The sequence below is a fragment of the Hylobates moloch genome, unplaced genomic scaffold (genome assembly GCF_009828535.3).
Source record: "Hylobates moloch isolate HMO894 unplaced genomic scaffold, HMol_V3 SCAFFOLD_15, whole genome shotgun sequence".
Lineage (NCBI taxonomy): Eukaryota > Metazoa > Chordata > Mammalia > Primates > Hylobatidae > Hylobates > Hylobates moloch.
The window spans coordinates 4,361,401-4,385,566 of NW_026652290.1; the positions used below are offsets into that span (position 1 = coordinate 4,361,401).

At 42.0% G+C, this 24,166-nt stretch overlaps 1 protein-coding gene, 1 long non-coding RNA gene and 1 other non-coding gene across 15 annotated transcripts in view; 2 read left to right on the top strand and 1 right to left on the bottom strand.

The window, feature by feature from the left end:
- The window catches only part of TNRC6C (trinucleotide repeat containing adaptor 6C), a 145,037-nt gene that overhangs the window by 81,642 nt on the left and 39,229 nt on the right, over window positions 1–24,166 (top strand). For 8 of the 13 annotated variants that reach the window (XM_032178200.2, XM_058428987.1, XM_058428985.1 and 5 more), the window contains 2 exons: window positions 5,888–8,497; window positions 21,592–21,807. In XM_032178200.2, coding sequence (XP_032034091.1) covers window positions 5,888–8,497; window positions 21,592–21,807 — 2,826 coding nt within the window. The remainder of the gene's footprint in view (window positions 1–5,887; window positions 8,498–21,591; window positions 21,808–24,166) is intronic. The other 5 variants (XM_032178201.2, XM_058428984.1, XM_032178204.2 and 2 more) reach the window with 2 other exon arrangements.
- LOC131381383 (uncharacterized) lies at window positions 599–13,050 on the bottom strand. Its single transcript, XR_009210095.1, has 3 exons — window positions 12,228–13,050; window positions 11,219–11,248; window positions 599–1,129 (listed from the first exon to the last, which is right to left on the bottom strand). It is a non-coding gene; the product is annotated as an uncharacterized LOC131381383 (long non-coding RNA).
- Window positions 23,824–23,930, top strand: LOC116484324 (U6 spliceosomal RNA). The gene has a single exon (XR_004252506.1). It is a non-coding gene; the product is annotated as a U6 spliceosomal RNA (small nuclear RNA).

The following is a 24,166-nucleotide window of genomic DNA, read 5'->3' on the forward strand; positions in this document are numbered from 1 at the left end:
TGGGGGTTTTGTATTTATAATTTTCAGAGAGATCCCTAAGCCTACCCTTCAAAAAAGAGCTTATAAGTAGTAGGTACTTTTCTCTTTCTCCATGAACCTGCATTGAATTTTCAGTAAAATTAATTTGTGAAGAGCCAGATGATTTGATGAGGTGGAAGAACCAAGAAGGAACAAGAGAGCAGCTAAAGTATGGAAAAAAAGGAAAAAAGAATAGCAGTATGTCTCATAATGGTAGCCAAACATGGAATGTCAGCAGCTGCAGCCTGAAACTTCAGTGGGCTGGGCTAGGCTGGGCACACTCCCTGCTCCTCTCCTGTGACAGAAGATGTACCAGGCCACAGCGTGGCCCCGAGGCTGCATCCTATCCCAAGAAGCACAAGGAGGCTATAGAGGTGGGAGAAAAGAGATGGTTGGTTGGTTGATTGGTTCCTTCTTAAGTAAAATAGCATTGTTCCAAATTGACTTCTATAGTAAAACTTATATTTTTTATAATTTTTTTTATTTTTGTGCGTACATAGAAGGTATATGTATTTATGGGTTACATGAGATATTTTGATACAGGCATGCAATGTGTAATAATCACAGGATAAATGGGGTATCGGTCATCTCAAGTATTTATCCATTGTGTTACAAATAATCCTATTATACTCTTTTATGTATTTTTAAATGGACAGTGAAATTATTTTTAGCTATAGTAAGCCTGTTACGCTAGTAATTGCTAGGTCTTATTTATTCTTTCTAATTATTTTTTGTACCCATTAACCCATCTCCACTTCTCCCCACCCCTCACTCTTCCACTACCCTTCCTAGCCTCGATCTTCGTGAGTTCAATTATGTTCATTTTTAACTCCCACAAATAAGTGAGAACATGCAAAGCTTGTCTTCGTGTGCCTGGCTTATTTTAATTAAAATAGTGACCTCCAGTTCCATCCATGTTGTTGCAAATGACAGGATCTTATTTTTTTTATGGCTGAGCAGTATTCCATTGTGTATATGTGCCGTATTTTCTTTATTTATCTGTTTATGGACACGTAGGTTGCTTCCAAATCTTGGTTGGTGTGAGTAGTGCTGCAGCAAACATCGAAGCTCTCTCTTCAATATACTGATCTCCTTTCTTTTGGGTATATACCTAGGAGTGAGGTAGTATAACTTATTATCAAACCCTATCTATGTTTTCCACATAGATTCATAGTCTCAGTTGTAATTTTTTTTAACTAAAAAACATTTTGAGCTGTCGGTTCCTCTTATACTAACTTTTCTGAATAGATAACCCAGTATTTTTGCAAATAACTTCAGTTAAGTTGGTTGCTAGTCAACATGGCAACCTAAACTTAACTTTACCTTCAAGACTGAAAATTTAAGCATCATTTATATTACTAGCAAACTGCTTTCAAGTATTGATAAGAATTACTCATTCATTCATTCATTCAGTGGATGTTTACTTACTGCTTCTTCTCTATCAGATACTCTGCTGAACACTGGCAGTAAAAATAGGGCCAAAATAGGCACCTGTTGCCTTCATGGTGTTTACAGCCTAGAGGGAGAACCAGCCAGTCACACGATGACTCACACTCGAATGTGTGCTCCATGAGAGAAAGAAATCATCCATCTTGTTTATGGCTGTGTCCCCAGCACAGTAGCTGCATATAGGAGGCACTCAATAATAGTTATTGTTTCAATTGAGTTGGCAAGCTCTGGGCCCATGAGCCACATCTGGCCCATCACCTATTTTTGGAAATAAAGTTTTGTTGGCACACAGCCACACTCATTCTGCTTTTGTGCCATGGCAGCAGAATTGAGTAGTTGTGACAGAGACTATATGGCCCACAAAGCCTAAAGCATTTTGGCTATTAGGCCCTTTACAGAAATTGTTTGCCACCCTGGTTGGTCTAAGTGACTTGAAAGGAAGACTGTTACAATGAATGTATGAGGGAGTCCTAACTAGGGAACAAAAACGTCCCAAATTAAATGTCCTTGGATTTGAGATAGGAAAAAAGAATAAACATTGAGCCCAGGCAGGGGATGGCACCTTTAACAGCCCTGTCTTTGGGAGGGCAGGACACAGATGGCACCTTGAGGAACTGTCTGGAGCACAGAGCAAGAGAAAGAATGATATGAATGGCCTCAAAAGAGACCCAACCATTGGTGACCCACTGGGCATTCATTTGGAAAAGAGCACTGTATGCAGTGTTGAGCACGTTACTGGGGGTGGAGCGGCAGGGGGCATGGGAAGAGACCTGTTGGAAAGTTATTTACAGTAATCCAGTCAAGACATAGGGTGCTTGGAACAGGGGCAGTCAGAGGGAAGTTTTATTTCTTGTTTTAATGGAAAAGATTCTAGAAATACCCAGTATGTAAACTCAACAGGCATGACTTCATCCTTATGGCATCCTGTATGGCCATCCTTATGGCACTTCAGCTATTGGAGATGGATATTGGCCTTTCTAGAAGTGACTTTGCTTCCTGCCAGTATTGCCCCATTGGTGGTTGTTTTGCTGTGGCGTAGTTGAGCTCTACACCTCAAAGCCCGGGAAGGTCTGAGTAGGCGGCGTCATTGTAGTGGAATTGGTTCCCTCAGAAGATGGATGTGCTTGTTCAAAGCAGTCTGGGCTGTACAAGTGCAGCTGATTGGTGTGACTTCAGCTAGAACTCAGATTGTAGCGCTATGCATTTATGGTTTTGTTTGCCCAGGAAACATATATTGTTTGCCTATATGTGGCAAGCATTTTGAATGGAAAACTAAAAAGATATTTGCCATGCCCTCAAGGAACTCACCTTCAGAAATTAGACACTTAATTCAGGGATCAGATGGGTTTTTAATCAGACTGCTCTGCCGCCTGACTCATATCACATTTAAACATAAAAATTAAAAATTTTGAAAATATTTTTTCAATAAAGTATACAGAAAATAATATAACTGTATTCACAATAGAGATTTAACATAATATCATGCCATATTTGCTTCAGGGCTCTCTATTTTTAAAATGTTATAGGTATCACCCTCCAACCCCATTCTGGTCCCCATCCCACCCCCAGAGGGAACCACAATTCAAAAATTGTAGTGTTGTGTCACTTTCATCTAGAGTGTGACATTAAAGTGCATTTCTTGATTATTAATGAGGTTGATTATTGTTCCATATGTTAATGGCTTGTGAGTTTTCTCTTTTCTAAATTACCTGTTCCTATCCTTTTCACATTTCTGGTTGGGTTGTTGGCCTTTTTCTTACTGATTTTTAGGATTTTTTTTTTTTTTTTTTGGAGATGGAGTCTCACTGTGTTGCCCAGGCTGGAGTGCAGTGGCACAATCTCGGCTTACTGCAACCTCCACCTCCCAGGTTCAAGTGATTCTCCTGCCTCAACCTCCCAAGTAGCTGGAACTACAGGCATGCACCACCACACCCGGCTAATTTTTGTATAAGTAGAGACAAGGTTTCACCATGTTGGCCAGGCTGGTCTCGAACTCTTGACCTCAGGTGATCCACCTGCCTCAGCCTCCCAAAGTGCTGGGATTACAGGCGAGAGCCACTGTGCCTGGCTGGGAATTATTTAATCTGATAACCGTACAGTATCTGTTATATCTTCTCCCTGCCTGTGGCTTGTTTTTTTTAGCTTTCATTATATGATATCTTTTGTTATATAGATGTTTTTAATATTAGCAGAGTCAAATTTATCACCTGTTTATGTCTTATGTATTTCATGTCTTCTATAAGAAGATACAATGTCCAAGGTCATAGAGATGGTCTCCTTTGTTTCCTTAATAAGCTTTAAGAAGTTTTGCTTTTCCTAATTCGCTCTTTACTTTATCTAGAATGTATACGATATAAGGGATCTACTTTCATTTCATGTGGCTAGACAGTTGTCCAACAGCATTTATTAGCCACTAGCTTATAATGCTATCCTTCTTTCAAACGTGTCGTATAACTGAGTATAAACCTGTCAAATTGGGGGCTGAGCAATCCTCAAGTCCTCAAAGTAGACCATTAACAAAGGGCAGACCATTTTACAGTGTGCCTGTTGTGGAATGGAACCAATAATACTGTGTATTCGAATGGCACCTCACATATGGAAAAGAATGCATTGGTCAGCCAGGTTGTTAACCCCCTGCTTTCTGGGTGTTGGTTGCAGTGAGTGCTGTCCTAGTCAAGAGGCAGCCTGCCTTATGGCACAACCTGTCTCTGAGGGAACCCAAACTGATGGTAAAATGAAATGTGGTAATATTTGCTGGCAACAAGCCATAATCTCTGTGTGTTAACTTGGTCTTATTTTCTGTGTTAAATGAGGAATGGCTCATTTATCTCTTTAGTTAGTTATTATATTAGATAGTTTTTAGAGTATGTGCGAAACCAAATTGTCATAAACCAGGGTTATAGAGCCAACCCCTAATATTTGGCAGTGAAAAGAACCTAGTCATTTTATAGCAGTTTCAACATTTAAAGTTTTCTGTTGCCTGTCTTCATTTTTCCTTTGTAGTTTTCACCTGGAATTATGTACCTACTTTGAAATCACCTAGAGCATAATTCTAAAATCATTACATTGCTCTTAAATCAGGCAATAAAAATCTCTTTTAGGTTGATATTAACTTTAGTATGGTCTTTCTAATGATAATTTTTTACACACTTCCTTTTTTTCCTTTAGCTCCATCAAACTTTAAAAGAGAATTTATTTGGGAAATTCATGTTTTAACTGTCCATAAGATTTTTCTTGTTAAAATAAATTTGAAGAGAACATAATTAAAGGTTCTAAAAGAGAAGAAAATATTTTATTGCAGTTTATTTGTATATTGTAGTATTTAGAGAAACTGACCAAGGATTTCTAAATCACATATGTGAGTTTGTTGTATATTTAGGTTAAATGATTTTTTTTAACATTTCTTTTACTTTATTTTTGAGTGATACATACTTGGAATAAAGTCTGCCAAAAAGTTGATTGGATATAAGTTTGACTGCGATGTTGGAAATACTCAAATAATTATTAAAGTCATAGGAAATAAAATGCAGATCTAAACAGGGGATTCTTTAAAAGGACCCGAAGAGTTAAATACTATAAGAAGATGGCATATAAAGTTATTCTAGGGATCTCCAAAGAAAAGGATCTAAAGAAATAGAAAACAAGGATTCAAGGAATCTTTAGAGATCCAAAAAGATAGCACTTGTGGGGCTGAGATTCTTTTTCCTTCTTTTTCTTCTTTTTTCTTTTTTTGGTGATGTCCTTGAGCTACAGATTTTTTTTTTATTATGAATGTGCAGGAGACAGTGATAAACCAAATTGCAGATAAGGTCAGATAAAGTAGTATACAGCTCATTAAACGTTTCTAATCCTTAGTATTTTTGATAAAATAAGATAGCATTGTCTCATATGTCTTTTCTCTCTTTCCTTCCATCACCACTTCCCCCACCCCAAATATTGGTTCTGTTATGATTCTGCAATGCAGTTTACAATTTTTTTCTACTAAAAGCCATGTTTCGCCTCTATAATACTGTAATCTAATTAGAGGTCTTAAAGAGAACTACAAGTTTTACTTACTGTCATTGCCAGCATTTCTCAGTCTCTATTTATAGGAGTTGCAAAGTCACTTATCTTTCAAAGCTGCCTTTACTACAGATGCTTTCAGAGATGCTGATGTGCTAACGTGCATTGTGAGTATTCTCCAGGGGGAATAATAGGACAGTGTAGTAGTAAGAATTGATATAATTTTAAAAACATTAACGCTTTTTAAAATGGGATCTATTAAGAAGACAAATAGCTTTTTTCTTTAAGTCATTTTTTAGTGTTCGTCATTCAGATTTGAAGACTTGAAATAAAGAGCTTCCCCAAAGACTAGTTAACAGTTGATTCATTGACAAATGAGTAGAAAATCTAATTTTGAATTTTGTTTCATCTTTTTCAGATCTCAGTCATAGTGGATTGGCAGATCATTATGAAAATTCCCACTGGGGACAGCAGCCTACTTACAGAAGCGAAGCCAACTGCAGCTGGGATAAAGTGATAATAGATAGGACTGACAAGGAGGCGTGGCCTTCCATCACAGGAACAGAGACTGAATCTGCCTCAGAATGTACTACAGACACTGACTCTGCCTCCAACTGTGGCTCAGAGAACAGTAGCATGGCTACAGGGAGTGCCCAAGGCAACTTCACTGGACATACCAAGAAGACAAATGGCAATAATGGCACCAATGGCGCACTCGTCCAAAGCCCTTCTAATCAGAGTGCCCTTGGAGCAGGGGGAGCGAACAGTAATGGAAGTGCGGCCAGAGTGTGGGGTGTAGCCACAGGCTCCAGCTCTGGCCTGGCTCACTGCTCTATCAGTGGTGGGGATGGAAAAATGGATACTATGATTGGAGATGGGAGAAGTCAGAATTGCTGGGGTGCTTCCAACTCCAATGGTGGCATTAATCTTAACCTTAATCCTAATGCCAACCCAGCTGCCTGGCCTGTACTTGGACATGAAGGCACCGTGGCGACAGGCAACCCTTCCAGTATTTGCAGTCCAGTCAGTGCCATAGGTCAAAATATGGGCAACCAGAACGGGAACCCAACAGGCACTTTAGGTGCTTGGGGAAACTTGCTGCCGCAAGAGAGCACAGAACCACAAACGTCCACTTCTCAGAATGTGTCTTTCAGCGCACAACCTCAGAACCTTAACACTGATGGACCAAATAACACTAACCCCATGAACTCTTCACCCAACCCTATCAATGCAATGCAGACAAATGGACTGCCAAACTGGGGCATGGCTGTTGGTATGGGAGCCATCATCCCGCCCCACCTGCAAGGCCTTCCTGGTGCTAATGGATCATCAGTTTCTCAAGTCAGTGGGGGCAGTGCTGAAGGAATAAGCAATTCTGTGTGGGGACTGTCCCCAGGTAACCCTGCCACAGGAAATAGCAATTCTGGGTTCAGTCAGGGGAATGGAGACACTGTGAACTCAGCATTAAGTGCTAAACAAAACGGATCCAGCAGTGCTGTGCAAAAGGAAGGAAATGGAGGAAATGCTTGGGATTCAGGACCTCCCGCTGGTCCTGGAATACTCGCCTGGGGAAGGGGCAGTGGCAACAATGGCGTTGGTAATATCCATTCGGGAGCTTGGGGCCACCCCAGCCGAAGCACCTCTAACAGTGTGAATGGGGAATGGGGAAAGCCCCCAAACCAGCATTCCAACAGTGACATCAATGGGAAAGGATCAGCAGGGTGGGAGAGTCCTGGTGTCACCATCCAGAACCCTACCGTGCAGCCTGGTGGTGAACACATGAACTCCTGGGCCAAAGCGGCATCTTCTGGAACTACAGCAAGTGAAGGAAGTAGTGATGGTTCTGGCAACCACAATGAAGGAAGCACTGGGAGGGAAGGAACGGGAGAAGGCCGAAGGCGAGATAAAGGGATTATAGACCAAGGGCACATCCAGTTGCCAAGGAATGATCTTGACCCAAGAGTTCTGTCTAATACTGGTTGGGGACAGACTCCTGTAAAGCAGAACACTGCCTGGGAATTTGAAGAATCCCCTAGGTCTGAAAGGAAAAATGACAATGGGACAGAGGCCTGGGGTTGTGCAGCTACTCAGCCTTCAAACTCAGGGGGGAAGAACGATGGGTCCATCATGAACAGTACAAATACCTCTTCAGTATCTGGGTGGGTCAACGCGCCACCTGCCGCTGTGCCAGCAAACACAGGTTGGGGAGACAGCAACAACAAAGCGCCAAGTGGCCCGGGGGTTTGGGGGGACTCGATAAGCTCTACTGCTGTTAGTACTGCTGCTGCTGCCAAGAGTGGCCATGCTTGGAGTGGGGCCGCAAATCAGGAGGACAAGTCACCCACCTGGGGTGAGCCTCCAAAGCCCAAATCCCAACACTGGGGAGATGGACAAAGATCAAATCCAACCTGGAGTGCAGGAGGAGGAGATTGGGCAGATTCATCATCTGTCCTTGGACACTTGGGGGATGGGAAAAAAAATGGATCTGGATGGGATGCTGACAGTAATAGGTCAGGGTCTGGTTGGAATGACACCACGAGATCTGGGAGCAGCGGCTGGGGCAACAGCACAAATACAAAGGCCAATCCAGGTACAAACTGGGGGGAGACTTTAAAACCTGGCCCCCAACAGAACTGGGCTAGCAAACCCCAAGACAACAATGTGAGTAACTGGGGAGGAGCTGCTTCTGTGAAACAGACAGGAACAGGGTGGATCGGGGGGCCGGTACCAGTCAAACAGAAGGACAGCAGTGAGGCAACTGGCTGGGAAGAACCCTCTCCACCGTCCATTCGCCGCAAAATGGAAATTGATGATGGTACCTCAGCTTGGGGGGACCCAAGCAACTATAACAATAAAACTGTAAACATGTGGGATAGAAACAACCCGGTCATCCAGAGCAGTACCACGACCAATACCACCACCACCACCACTACCACGAGCAACACCACACACAGGGTCGAGACGCCGCCACCGCACCAGGCCAGTACTCAGCTGAATCGATCACCGTTGCTTGGTCCAGGTAGGAAAGGTATTTCATGTTTCTTTACAAGTAAAAAAAAAAAAAAAAAATAGCTTATTCTCATTATATATTCATGAGTACCCCGAGTATTGTTTTTTATAACAAATAGCATTAAAATAATTTAAGTTCCCTGTCACCCTGCAATATTGTATCTAAAGATTATCCAATGAGAGCAAAGCAGGATCCTCTGGTGGTTTTCTATTCAAGAAAAAAATATATTAAGCACACTCAGTAGAACATCAAGCGAATGTTTTGGTGGTGGCGGTGGTGGCCTGGGGTGGAGACGATGGATTTGAAAGCAACGACAGTGCATGATTCCAAGATTTCGTAACCGTTTGGATGCAGGAGGAAAGAAGATAGGATAGACATGGTTCAGAACTTAGGCAAGTTGGCAGATGACTGTTGTCAGTTCACTGACATGCCCATGAGCACAGCAGGAGGCACAGAGCTCCATGTGTCCAGTGAGGACAATAAAAGGTCCCAGATATGGAAGACCAGTTCTCAGCCAGAGGGGCACGGTCCAGAGTAGAGAGATTTTAAGGTGTCAAAGTCATGAGCATGTTTCAGAGCTGTTAGAAAGGAAAAAGTGGAGATGAGAATGAATGAAGAGGGAAGAGATCCCTGCGTCGAGCAGGACAAGGGCACTTCATCCATCTCGTGAAGCAAGGAGCAGGAAGGAGCGCAGCACAGGTGGCCACCTTCTGGGGTTCTTTTCTCTCTGGGAGTGTGGATACTAGCCCAGAGTGGAGGAGGGCTGGCTAGGAGCAGCAGCATGAGTAGAGGGGGAGCATGCATTAGCCCATGTGGAGGACAGGAACAGAGAACTGACTTGACTGGGGCCCCTGGAGGGTTGCTGGGCAATGTCAGGGCCCAGAGATCACCATACACAGTGAATTTATTGGGACCTGCCATGTACTAGGCTGTGCTCTAGTAGCTGGGGAAACTGCAGGGAGCAAAACAGTCAAAACCCTGCCATGGTGGGGTCTAGATCTAGTGAGGGTGGCAAACAACACATGAATTAAAGTATATACATAGTGTTGGGCAGTGATGGTGCAGGGAGGAAACAGTAAGCCCAGAAGGTCTGCACGCGGGGAGCCAGTGGAGTTGGGCAATCACCATCTTGTGTAGGGCAGCCTGGCCATTTGGGCACCTTTTTGGTTTTTGTCATAAGCATTCAACAGGAGAATGTCCTGCTTGCTGCATTAATTCAATTATGACTGCCCTACAGGACCTCCCCTGGCCCACCAGCTGGGCCCTCCAGCCTCCTCGTAGACTCCTTGGTGGTTCACTTGTACCTCTCTGAGGCTGCCACATCAGGAGTCCTTTATGGATCCTCAAGACAGTTTTAGCCTCCAGCTAACACATCAGTGTCACTAAACCAGAGGTCAAAAATCAGTGGTCCATTGGCTGCACCTAGTCCCACAAATGTGCCTTTTTGGCCCACATTTTTTCTGTGAATTGGCATTTTTTTAATGCAAATGTTTTATATTAAATTCCAGATTTCTGGCTTCCTTTGGAAACCTGAAAAGTCTGACACTGGATTCACATGGCAGCAGTCAGTCAGAGCCACTTGCCTTCATAAGGGCCTGTGCATTCTCTCCATACCGTGTCACGTTGCCCCCCGACCCCTGACGGTTCCCAGCACTGAGGCTTTTGATCAGTAGCCATTGAGCATCATCAAGCTTGTGCTGCTGTTCTTACACTGGGCCTGTTTACGTTAACTGACTGGTTCCTTGGAGTACTTGAATTTGTGATTCCAATTTTTTACTAATATATGACTAATATTTCTAGGCCCTTACATTTTATAAAGTACTTGGGGGGATAAGGAGAAGCAGGAAGAAGGAAAATGAAGGGATTTGAAAAATAAGATTAGGTCGGGCGTGGTGGCTCATGCCCGTAATCCCAGTACTTTGGGAGGCCAAGGCGGGCAGATCATCTGAGGTCAGGAGTTCGAGACCAGCCTGACCAACAAGGTGAAACCCCATCTCTACTAAAAATACAAAATTAGCCGGGCATGGTGGCGCATGTCTCTAATCCCAGCTACTCAGGAGGTGGAGGCAGGAGAATCGTTTGAACCTGGGAGGTGGAGATTGCAGTGAGCTGAGATGGGGCCATTGCACTCCAGCCTGGGCGACCGAGGGAAACTCTGTCTCAAAAAAAAAAAAAAAGAAAAGAAGAAGAAGATTATTCTTAAGTAAGGAATAGTCTAGTGGGACAGGCTAGTAATATCAAATTTAATAGAGTTTAATTAGCATTATAGTAAAGGTATGCAGAAAGTGATCTGAGAGCCCCCACCTGTAATCCCAGCTACTTGGGAGGCTGAGGTGGAAGGATGGCTTGAAGCCACGAGTTCGAAGCCTGCCTGGGCAACATAATGAGACCCCATTTCTTTAAACAAAAAAAAAAAGCTCCAGGAACAGAATTAATACAGTCATGCATCGCTTAACAATGGTGATACATTCTATGAAATGTGTCATCAGACAATTTCAGCATTGTATTAACATTATAAAGTATAGTTACATAAACCTAGATGGCATAGTCTCCTACTCACCTAGGCTATATGGTACAGCCTGTTGCTCCTAGGCTACAAACCTGCACAGTGTATTACTGTACTGAATACTGTAGGCAGTTGTAGGACTATGGTAAGTATTTATATATCTAAACATGAAAAGGGGACATTAAAATATGGTATAAAATATTAAAAATGGTGCACCTGTATAGGGCACTTACCATGAGTGGAGCTTGCAGGACTGGAAGTGGCTGTGGGTGAGTCAGTGAGTTAGTGGTGAGTGAATGTGAAGGCTTGGGACACTACTGCAGACTACGCACAGCACTGCAGACTACTGTACACTACTGGAGACTACTGCAGAGTACTGTACACTACTGTACACCACTGAAGACTACTGTACACCACTGCAAAGTAGAGTTCAGCACTGTACACCACTGCAGAGTATTGCACACCACTGGAGATCACTGCACACCACTGCAGACTACTGCGCACTACTGGAGACTACTGTACACTACTATACACCACTGCAGACTACTGTAGACTACTGTACACCACTGCAGATTACTGTAGATTACTGTACACCACTGCAGACTACTGCGCACTACTGGAGACTACTGTACACTACTAAACACCACTGCAGACTACTGCACACCACTGCGGACTACTGTACACCACTGCAGATTACTGTAGATTACCGTACACCACTGCAGACTACTGCACAACACTGCAGACTACTGCACAACACTGGAGACTACTGTACACTACTATACACCACTGCAGACTACTGCACACCACTGCGGACTACTGTACACCACTGCAGATTACTGTAGATTACCGTACACCACTGCAGACTACTGCACAACACTGCAGACTACTGCACAACACTGGAGACTACTGTACACCACTGCAGAGTACTGCAGACTACTGTACACCACTGCAGATTACTGTAGATTACTGTACACCACTGCAGACTACTGCACACCACTGCAGACTACTGCGCACCACTGGAGACTACTGCGCACCACTGGAGACTACTGTAGACTTGATGAACACTGTACACTTAGGCCACACTACATTTATTAAAAGATTAAAAGATACTTTTCTTTCTTCAGTAACACTTAGCTTAAAACACACATTGTGCAGCTTTACAGAAGTATTTTTTATATTCTTATTCTATGAGCTTTTTTTTGTACCTTTTAAACTTTTTTGTTAACTAAGATACAAACGCACACGTTAGCCTAGGCCTACACAGGGCTGGGATCTTCAATATCACTGTTGTCCACCTCCACACGTTGTCCCATTGGAGATCCAACAACAGGAAATACGGTAAAGACATAAACTGGTAACATAGTCTTTAATTAGCATCATCAGTTGTGTGTGCTAGACCTTGCTGTGACTGGCCGCACAGTAGGTTTGTTTACACGAGCATCACCACAAACACATGGGGAATGCATTCCGCTACATTGTGATGGGTACAGCGTCACTAGGTGATGGGAATTTTTCAGCTCCATTATATATAATCTTAGGGGACCATTGTCCTGTATGCAGTCAGTTGACCAAAACGTCATTATGCAGCCCATGACTATTTTAAATTGGCTTGCGTGCCCCATCCACCCTTAGTGGATAGTCCCAATTTGAGTGCCAACTCGTGGAAGAGCTCAAGCTACAGAGGGCCCTGCGCCTGGCACTGGAGTCTTGCAATAAATGTGGTCTGGCCATGGTTGGCAGTCACGTATGGAGCATTTTTATGGATCATCTCGTTGAGTTTTTACAGCTCCTTGGGCCTCATTTTACAAATGAGACCTAGGAGATTAAGTAGCTCTCCAAGGGTACATATGTGGGAGGGAGATGGTGAAGTCTCAGGTGTGTAATGTATACCATGACCTGCTGACATTTCTAAAATATTACATCCATGACACCCTACAGAGGTTAGAACCACATTGCATTTGTTGGGGGATCTCTCCCCTTTGATACGTTATCCTTAGAAACTTTTTCTTTTAGAGACAGAGTCTTGCTGTGTTGCCCAGGCTGGTCTCAAACTCCTGGCCTCAAGCCATCCTCTCACTTTGGCCTCCCAAAGTGTTGGGATCATAGGTGTGAGCCACTATGCCTGGCCAGAAACTACTTTTTTTTTTTTCTTGAGGCAGAGTCTCACTCTATTGCCTGGGCTAGAATGCAGTGACATGATCTCGTCTCACTGCAACCTCTATCTCCCAGGTTCAAGCGATTCTCCTGCCTCAGCCTCCCAAGTAGCTGGGATTACAGGCGAGCACCACCATGCCTGGCTAATTTTTGTATTTTTAGTAGAGATGGGGTTTCACCATGTTGGCCAGGCTGGTTTGGAACTCTTGACCTCAAGTGATCTGCCCGCCTCGGCCTCCCAAAGTGCTGGGATTACAGTCTTGAACCACCATGGCCAGCCCAGAAACTACTTTTTTTTTTTTTTTTTTTTTTTTTGAGACAGAGTCTTGCTCTGTAGCCCAGGCTAGAGTGCAGTGACGCGATCTCAGCTCACTGCAAGCTCCACCTCCCAGGTTCACGCCATTCTCCTGCCTCAGCTTCCCGAGTAGCCAGGACTACAAGTGCCCGCCACCATGCTCGGCTAATTTTTTTTTGTATTTTTAGTAGAGACGGGATTTCACCTGTTAGCCAGGATGGTCTCGATCTCCTGACCTGGTGATCAGCCAGCCTCGACCCTGCAAAGTGCTGGGATTACAGGCGTGAGCCACCGCGCCTGGCCCAGAAACTACTTTTAACTCGTTTTTAGTAGCCAAAACATGGGAGCTTCACTCTGAGAAAGGCATTCTTGTTCAGTTAAAAGGGCCAAAATACTGCTCTTTTATATGAAAAATATTTATAGATTTTTTTTTAACAAATTGCACGTAGTATCACCAAATATAAAGAAGAAAAATGTGCTGTAACTGCTACACCTTAACAGAGTGTTTCTGTACTCTATTCTCCCCTGCGACTCTTGCAGTCTGTGCATGCGTGTGCTCTTTGTAGTTGTAGCAATATTATAGGAGCAGTTGCAAATCTAGTTTACCAATTAACAGAGACAAATAAAAAGTTACACAAATTTTTTTCCATGTGGAAGTGCGCTCACATGCTGAAAGTATGTTAAGTTTAGTATATTGCACAACATATGGGGTTATTTGTTCATTTTTTTCGTTTATAACATTAATCTCTTTTTCTACCACTGGCGTAAAGTGGCTACACTGAGTATTATTCCTGCCCTGTATTACCTGTGATGTTCAACTCTCAGACATGAACCAAGCCTTCTTTTGCAGTGAGAGCAAAGTTCATCACCCTTAAGAATTACAAGTAATCATAGCCTTTCACTCTCCAAACTTGTTAGACCAAGCTATTATTCGAGCATGTAGAAGTAACAGTTCCACACCAGTTCCCTTCATAGAGGTGACAGCATGCAGGAGTGGCATTACCCCCGATGGCAGCCCCTTGCCCTCCTCTCTGGGGACTGTGCCATCTGGGCAGTCAGGGTCAGCAAGGGCAGCAGCAGTCTCAGCACCCGCTGGGCCGTGCTGCCTACTGGCTTGAATGCCCGCGCAGCTTTCCATAGCTACTGGGATTCCCAGACAAAAGCCTTCCCCTTGTGACTACTTCATGAAGTTTCTGCTATTTTTAAAGTTGGTGTTTTTAGGTTTTATACAGTTTTGCTATTGACCTATGCTGAATTTATAGACTTTTCACTTATGTCAGAGTTTGAGTTTTAAGTTGTTGATCATTACCACTTAAGGGTATTGATCTCTCCTATCTTATAAAATAGGATTTCTGAATTACATTTTTTGTGTGTTGTTTTAAAGGAGCGAATGCTACGGTACAATCATTTTTGTCCTATGCTTGTTGATATTAATTAGTTTTCTGTGAGCCTGAGGAAAACTGATAGTATTTTAGGAAATGCAGTATAGCTTCCTAAACTGGATTGTCTGGACCTGGTTCAGGTTCATTCTGGAGATAAAACAACAGTATTAGTCCAGAGAAATATCCCTGTGCCTGTCTTTTTATCAGAAATTGTAGGCTGCCTGAGAAGGGCTCCAGAGGCCGCACTTGACACAGGATGTGAAGTTGTCTACACTGACTCGCACACATCCTCCTCCTCGAACATTGCCTCAATTACTCAGTCTCTGGTGCGAGCCAGAATTGCAGGACCTGCTACCTTGTGCTCTGCTGTGCATACGAAGCTATTAAGTCGTCATAAAATCAGTCTGCTGTTTTAGCAGTTAGTGGGATGTGGCAGAAAGGAGAAAGTGCAAACATAGCATTTATGTGTGTTCTAAGGGAATGAAAGCAGATCCCAGAAATACTCAGCAACATGGTTACCTCGCATACTCAGACATAAATATTCTGGGACACTTAAAAACCAACTTGCAGACACACAAGAGAACATTGAATATTAATTAATAAAACCATTGAGTGAGTAACAGAGCCTCATAGTTGGCTCTGAATCTAACAATGAGATTGAAGAAGAACTTCCAGGGGTTTCATCTCTGAACTCAAATTTCACTGAAATGTAGATAATTTTAGAGTTAAATATGAAGGCCATTATACAGTTGATCCAAGCTAAACCAGCAGCAGTGGGGTAGTGACATCTTACTGTGTCTTCCAACAATGGCTAGAAGTAAAATATCGTTACATATGCCAATCAGAAAACTGGCAGGGAGTATACTGCTAATACTGATCTTAGTCTAGAATTTCTTGTGTTCATTTTGGTGCCTATTTGCAGCTCTTCAGAGATGTATCTCAGCCGTAGCAGGTATTCCAGCTGTGCTGGTGGTGACCACTGTGGGCTCCTACTAGTCGGCAAAGGCTCTAGCCAGAGGCACACTTTACTTTGCATGTGGGTACTTAATCTGGTGATATTTGCTTTAAAACTTAGTTTTCTGAAACAATTATCATCTTATAAAATATAAAAGCAGAGGTTGTGTGCATTAATAATGGAAGAGGCATATCTCCAATTCACTAAACTAAAACTTGGAAAAAAATTAGATTTAGGAAGCTTCTACCTACGAAGATGAGACGTGTATTGTTTCTATAAATCTCATTAGCAGCAGAAGCCAGAGAGCAGTGGCCTTCCTTCCAGACTCCTGTCCTAGGAAGTTTATCATTCTTTAGTATAAAAACTACACCAAAAGACAGTCACCTGCAGATGGAATGAATCAGCAAGATCCTGTTACAGCTCAGCTGTTTTCACGTAACTTCAGAAATAGATCCCATTGACCTCTCCAGCCAGAAGTAATTCTATTTTAAGCACTATGCAGTAGTTACTAGAAGAGGAATGATCTGAGTGATCTATGCTTTTTGTGGATGTGGGATTTTTCTTGGGTTTAGATTTGGCTGGGTTGTTTTTGCTTTCCTGTGTTTCAGGGGTTTGGTAAGTGGGGCTGGACTTGAGCAAGGACTGGGGAGTTGGGAGCCTGCTATGGAAGTAGGAAGAGATGCTTCTCAGTGCAAGTCAATGGTGTGAGACACGTGAACCCCACATGCAAAGGCCTTAGCCTTAGGTACCTTCAATTCAAAATATATAAATGATGAAGACAGTTGAAAATACAGTATGAGGCCGGACACAGTGACTCACGCCTGTAATCCCAGCACTTTGGGAGGCTGAGCCAGGTGCGTTGCTTGAACCCAGGAGTTTGAGAACAGCCTGGGCAACCTGGTGAGACCCACGTCTCTACAAAAGATACAAAAATTAGCTGGGCATAGTGGCACGCGCCTCTAGTCCCAGCTACTCAGGAGGCTGAGGCAGGAGGATCACCTGAGCCCAGGGAGGTGAAGGCTGCAGTGAGCTGTGGTTGCACCACCACACTCCAGCCTGGACAACAGGAGACCCTGTCTAAAAAAAAAAGAAGAAGAAGAAAAAGAAAATATAGTGTGCCCCCCTGCCCCTGATAGCAGCAGGAAAGAGTTAGCACGTTAAAATCTGTATTAGTATCGTGAAATCAAAACTAAATAAGATGATTTTCCTTTTCTAATACTTCACATGATGACTCAATAAGGCAGGCAGAAGAAGCTGTTCTAAGGAAAGTTACTGTGCAGCTCGAGGCCCATGGTCAGCTTCTAGAAAGGACCCTGAATCTGTAGCCCTCAAATAGAGTCCCCTGAATTTGGAATGGAAGTGTAAAATGCCCACCACAAAGGCTTTCAGAAAAGTAGGATACTTTCAAACTCTTCTATATGAAGTTTCACTGTATAAAGACCCATCTTGATTTCAGATAAGAAAGTTTTCTTGATCTTGCAGCTATCAATTCTGCTCTATTCCTCCATAAGCAAGTACCCAACCAGCCATCATAGTAAATTTACATTAAGTTTAAAGGCCATTGGTATGAGTAAAAAATCTCATCTCATTAATATTTAGGTCAGCACCTTAAAAAGCCAAGCATATAGCAAGCACTCAATAAATGCCTGATCGATTGCATTTTTAATCCTTTATCTTTTTTTTTTTTTTTTTTTTGAGACAGTCTTAACTGTCACTCTGTCGCCCAGGCTGGAATGCAGTGGCGCGATCTCAGCTCACTGCAACCTCCGCCTCCCAAGGTCAAGCAATTCTCGTGCCTCAGCCTCCTGAGTCGCAGGTACTACAGGTGTGTGCCACCATGTTGGCCAGGCTGGTCTCGAACTCCTGGCCTCAAGTGATCCACCTCAAGTGAGCCACCATGCCTGGCCTAGTCCTTTATCATATACTCTTAATTAATTACAATTGGCCACTTTTTAACTAAACCTTTTCTCCCAAAAAGGACTGCCCATCACACTTACAAAGCTATGTAATTGGCATCTGTGGAACAAGCTAGAATTAATTTCTTATTTCATAGAGGAAAGAATTTCATCCACTGACTTAATTATCTGTAGTGCTTAAGATGTGATGTGCTTAACAATGTTCAGTGAGAGAAAGATTCTCTGTTTCTTGGTCCTATTTCTTGGCCTTTTCTCTGTCTGCTGCTCATTTTTATACCCAGCTTCCAGGTGCACGCTATGTTTTCTCCATTCTGAAGGAAAGATGAAGAATGTGTATTTTAAAATTGAACGAAAACTACATATCCTGGCCGGGTTTTATTATCCCAATCTCTATTTGTTAATTTGAAGAAATCGAAGGGAGGTAACGATTCTAAGACCCCATAGTACAGAAATATTCTACAAAAAGCAGTAGTATTTGAAGGATCATTTTTAAAAGTTTAATATCAGTATTTTAAATGTAAGAAATTTGTTCTACCTCATCAATTCTAACTTTAAAAGAATCCCTATAAATTATTAACAAAAAGATACCAAATTCACTCTGATGATAAAAACTTAACAGTGGAGATTATTTTAATTCTATGTACTTAAAATCATTTTCTGTGTGCTGAAAATACTTGTTTTCATCAAAATCTTCTATTGCATTTCAGTTTTTAGCATCTATTCTAGAACCTTTAGAGTGTCAGATGGTACATCCTAGTGTTTCTGTTAGGATGGCGTTGTAGGTAAATTATAGTCTTGCCAGATTCAACTGAAAATGAAAATACTGGGCCAGGTGTGGTGCGCTATGATCACACTGAAGAATAGCCACTGCACCTCAGCCTAGGCAACATAACAAGACCCTATCTCTTAAATAAATATAAAAATGGAAATACTTGGTTTTTAAATTTTTGAGTAAGCAAGTGTTCTTCCATTTCTAAGATTTTGAAGCGTGATGCTTGCAAGTCGATTGCCTTCTCCATGAAAATACTCACTAGACATTTCTTCTGCCTTTAAGAGGAATTTAAAATTCTTTATAAAAATCAATGAACTATGTTTACCACAATCTTAGCTTTGACTTAATTAAATAATTTGTAATACATATTGCCTCCTCAAAGAGATGGAGGTCTAGAGATGATAAACAAATTCTAGGTGAGTTAATTATTTACCTACAGTAAATTAGTATTTTTATAGCTAATTGGTCTTACATAAGTTATTTTAGCTTCCCAAAACCTTGATAATTTGTATTAGCTATGTTAACGTCTCTGATTTAGTTTTGTCCTTTCAATTTGTAAAACTACTTCTCCCAATATATATTATTGTCTTTTGTGTAATGAAAGGAATATTATAGCTGGCAATTGCCAGTGATAACTGGTTAGGGCTAACTCCCCTGTTATTGGTAACTATTTGCATAATATATTCCTCAGCATAGAGCTTGTAATTTAAAATAATTTCTAGGTTGCGTGTCCTTTTGTTATTAATCATTATTACTGCATTTTCTTAGAATAAAGAGTATCAAGGGAACTGATTCCATGCTATTTTTAGTCAGAAAATTAATACATTTCATAATTGATATTGTAATGTCCATGTTGAGGCCAAACAATGTAAAATTGATGGTTAACTATTTGCATTTTATACTGTAAGTTTTTCTCTTGCACAGTCACATGCTTTCTACAGTTATGACTTAAAATATTTACATTTCTGTCTCTGAGCAAAATATATCTATATGAAAATTACAACTGATACAAGCTGTCAACTTATCAACAGTGTCAGGTGAGCTTATGGCAGAAGCAAAAGATTAGAATTTGAGTTTATTTGGAAAAATAAAATTGGCCTATGCAATATAAAATGTTTTTTGTACTGAAGTGTGAAGGGCGTAGGGAAATCCTTCTAATTGCCTGGTTTCATAACCTCTTCTGTGCCTGTAGATAATGCAGTTGGCCCTTGAACAGTTTGGGATTAGGGTTACCAAAAGTATAACTTAGGACTTCCCAAAAACTTAACTACTTGACCAGAAGCCTTATTGATAGCAGTCAATTAACACATACTTTTTATGTCTTCAGAGTTTTATACAATAAGATAAGCTAGAGAACAGAAGACATTATTAAGAAAATTGTAAAGGCTGGGTGCGGTAGCTCACGCCTGTAATCCCAGCACTTTGGGAGGCCGAAGTGGGGGGATGACTTGAGGTCAGGAGTTCGAGACCAGCCTGGCCAACATGGTGAAACCCCGTCCTTAGTAAAAATTCAAAAATTAGCCGGGCATGTTGTTGCATGCCTGTAGTACCAGCTACTCGGGAGACTGAGGCATGAGAACCCCTTAACCTGGGAGGCGGTGGTTGCAGCGAGCCAAGATTGTGGTACTGCACTCCAGCCTGGGCAACAGAGCAAGACTCTCCAAAAAATATACATATAAAATACATATTTTTTAATTGTAAGGAGAAAGTATATTTACTATTCATTAAGTGGAAGTGGATCATCATAAAGGTCTTCATCATCATCTTCATGTTGAGGAGGAGGCTGAGGAGGAAGGGGAGGGCTTGGTCTTGCTATCTCTGGGGTGGTGGAGGTGGAAGAAAATTTGTGTATAAATGGATCACTGAAGTTCACACTTGTGTTGTCAAGGGTCACCTGTGATACCACAGGCTCCTATATGCATCTCTAACCTGTTTCCACAAGGGACCAATCCCTGAGGATGCTGTTGCAACAGGACTTGGCAAAGGAATGAAAGGGTTCCTGAAAAACCCTCCCAGAGTACCTGTAGGAACTACTCTGATCCATAATTCAACTCTCTTCTGCCTTCTAAGACAGATACCTCAGATCTCTCTCAGCTTGTGGGTGATACCATGGGAACTACCTGCATTTTCCAGTTATGACTTTACCTTTATGTTTTTAATCTGCCATCTTCTCATTTCTTTGCCCACATAAGGTGATCTGTGTCTATGATGGTCAAAAGATAAACAAGAATAATATTTCAGTATATATTTGCAACTCACAAATTTTTCTTAGAATGATTTCTTTTTTGTCATTACATATAATACAAGATGTAAACAAGCTATTTAACCATAGTTTTAAACTATTCTTTTAAACCCTACTGTGTTGCAGATGCTGACAATTGAATAGGCTTTAATGTTTAATGGACTTTTAAAGTTGTAAATAGGTAGAGGTCAGGAGTTAGAAAATGGCAATTTTTTATTTTTTCATTTTTTGAGACAGATTCTTGCTCTGTCGCCCAGGCTGGAGTGCAGTGGCACAATCTTGGCTCACTGCAACCTCTGCCTCCTGGGTTACCAAAGTATAACTTAGGACTTCGCAAAACTTAACTACTTGTTTCCCGGGTTCAAGAGATTCTCCTGCCTCAGCCTCCCCAGTAGCTCGGATTACAAGTGCACGCCACCACACCCAGCTAAATTTTTGTATTTTTAGTATTGACAGGGTTTCACCATGTTGGCCAGGCTGGTCTCGAACTCCTAACCTTAAGTAATCCACCCGACTCCCAAAGTGCTGGAATTAGAGGCATGAGCCACCGCATCTGACCAGTTTTAAGAAGCTAAACAAGCCATGTGCAGTGACACACCCCAGTAGTCCCAGCTACTCAGGAGGATTGAGTGAGCCCAGGAGTTGAGGCCAGCCTGGGCAACACAGCGAGTCCACATCTCTAAACAAAAATAAATGAATAAAAATTTTAAAATACAAAGCTAAACAAATCTGATTACATGTAATACATCTGCCTCCTTTAAGTTTTCTACTAAAGGCTATTCTAAGGATAGATTATCTTGAAATTATTTTGAAATTGAAAACTGAATTATATTTTTACTTTTCTCTGATGCACTTTCATTATTTTCTCTACCCCTTGGAACCTTTTTCAGTTTCATCAGGCTGGGGAGAAATGCCTAATGTTCACTCAAAGACTGAAAACTCTTGGGGAGAACCATCCTCCCCTTCTGCCCTGGTGGATAATGGCACAGCAGCATGGGGGAAGCCACCCAGCAGTGGCAGCGGGTGGGGAGACCACCCTGCCGAGCCGCCAGTGGCATTTGGAAGAGCTGGCGCACCTGTTGCTGCCTCAGCCCTGTGCAAACCAGGTAAGCCTAGCATCCTGCTTGCCCTGATCTGGCAATTTGGAAATGACTCAAAGTATTGAATTTTAAAGATTAGAGTTTTAGGATACTTTCCTCATTATATTTACAATTTAACTACAAACCAAGAATCTTGGCCAAGCACAGTGCCTCACACCTATAATCTCAGCACTTTGGGAGGCCAGGGCAGGAGGATCGCTTGAGCCCAGGAGTTTGAGACCAGCCTGGGCAGCATAGTGAGACCTTGTCACTACAAAAAAAAATTGAAAAATTAGCCAGGCATGGTGGCACATACCTGTAATCCCAGCTATTCGGGAGGCTATGGTGGGAGAATTGCTTGAGCCCGGGAGGTTAAGACTGCAGTGAGCCATGATTGTACCACTGCATCCAGCCTGGGCAATAGAGCAAGACCCCATCTCTTAAAAAAGGAAAAAAAAAAAGCCAAGATTATAAAATATTTGCCATGCCTGATACATGAACACGAAGGAGCTTTTAAGAGATGTCCATACCCTCCTTTTATAATAATACAAATAAATGCAAGAGTCAAAGCAACCCAGCATGTTATGTTTGATTCTCCTGGTAATACCTACACTACTTCAGCAGTATTCTTGTACCTGCCACATTAAGTAATTTAAACCTGCTATTTCACTGAGCAAGATAGATAAAGCATGTCATCTTCTTGAGATTAGTTTTTGAAAATATGTATTGCCTCACAGCAGCCTAATGCATCTTGCCGTATTGCCCTGCTTTCATCTTGTCAACAGAATTCCACTGTGGGTGGAATTTGCCATGTTTGTTTTCAAGTTGTTTATGCCTAAACAACTTGAAAAAATTTAAAAAATGGTACATTTTCCTCCCATTTTCTGAAAGTGTAGCAAATATGCAGGTAATAAGTATCCTTATAAATGTCCAGATTATGTATACCTAGTGGAATTCTTATATGGGTGTTTTGTAATGTGATATTTGTAATATTAACATGAGTATAAGATTACTGATTTAAATCTGATAGTAAAATTAATTCTGGCTGGGCATGGTAGCTCACTCTTGTAATCTCAGCACTTTGGGAGGCCGAGGTGGGTGGACCACCTGAAGTCAGGAGTTCGAAACCAGCCTGGCCAACAAGGTGAAACCCCATCTCTACTAAAAATGCAAAAATTAGCCGGACATAGTGATGAGTGCCTCTAATCCCAGCTACTCAGGAGGCTGAGGCAGGAGAATCGCTTGAACCCAGGAGGCAGAGGTTGCAGTGAGCCAAGATCAGGCCACTGCACTCTAGCCTGGGAGAGAGAGAGACGCCATCTCAAAAAAAAAAAAAAAAATTTGTTGTTCACATAACTACAGAAGCTTCATCTGTTCTTTGGACATTATTATATGTCCTAGATCTTAAAATGCAACTTTGTTGGTTTTGTATTTTTTTGTTTGTTTTGGTTTTTTTTTTTGTTTTCCTAATACTCGATAGTATGTTCCATATAGCCACCACTCTGCTCAAAGTATTGCATTTATATTACTTTTTGTTACAAACCTAAAGGATAAGGGAATTTCTGAGTATTTAGATTCATGTGCCATTTTGAGGCAGTGTATTCTATTTTGAGAATTTGTCCTTGGAGGCACAGTTATGTGCCTATTCTATATGTTTATCAGTCTTGTATCTTCATTAAAGACCCAGCTAACTGCTATTACCTAGTCTTTGCCGTTCTTCACATTCTTCCAAGAAGTGAAAATTTGGGGTAATTTTGATACTGAAAATCACTTTGTATTTTAAGATAGGAGAAAAACACAATATCTGAAGTGGAAACTCAATAGTCACTTTGTAGCTCCATCTGCCTAAGGCCTCCATCCTGCTAGTCTGTAAGCATCTCCTGCGGGCTTGTTAGAAATGCAGCCTGTCGGGCCCAACCTCAGGCCTGCCAGACTTCACATGATCCAGCTGACTGTCACGAGTGGACAGGTTTGAGAAGCTCTGATCTGTGTGACTTAATGCTCACAGGTTTAGATCAAGCAGTGATTAAGAATCAGACAGAGGTGCTCATTTCAGCAGCACATGTACTAAAATTGGAACAATACAGAGAAGATTAGCGTGGTTCCTATGCAAGGATGAGATACAGATTTATGAAGCATCCCATATACAAATTTTCCTGCCACTTGTGATGGCTCATGCCTGTAATCCCAACACTTTGGGATGCCGAGGCAGGAGGACTACCTGAGCCCAAGAGTTTGAGACCAGCCTGGGCAACATAGTGAGACCCCATCTCTATTAAAAAGAAAAAAAATTAGCTGGATATGGTGGCACATGCCTGTAGTCCTAGCTACTTGAAAGGCTGAGGCAGGAGGATCACTTGAGCCCAGGAGTTTGAGGTTGCAGTGA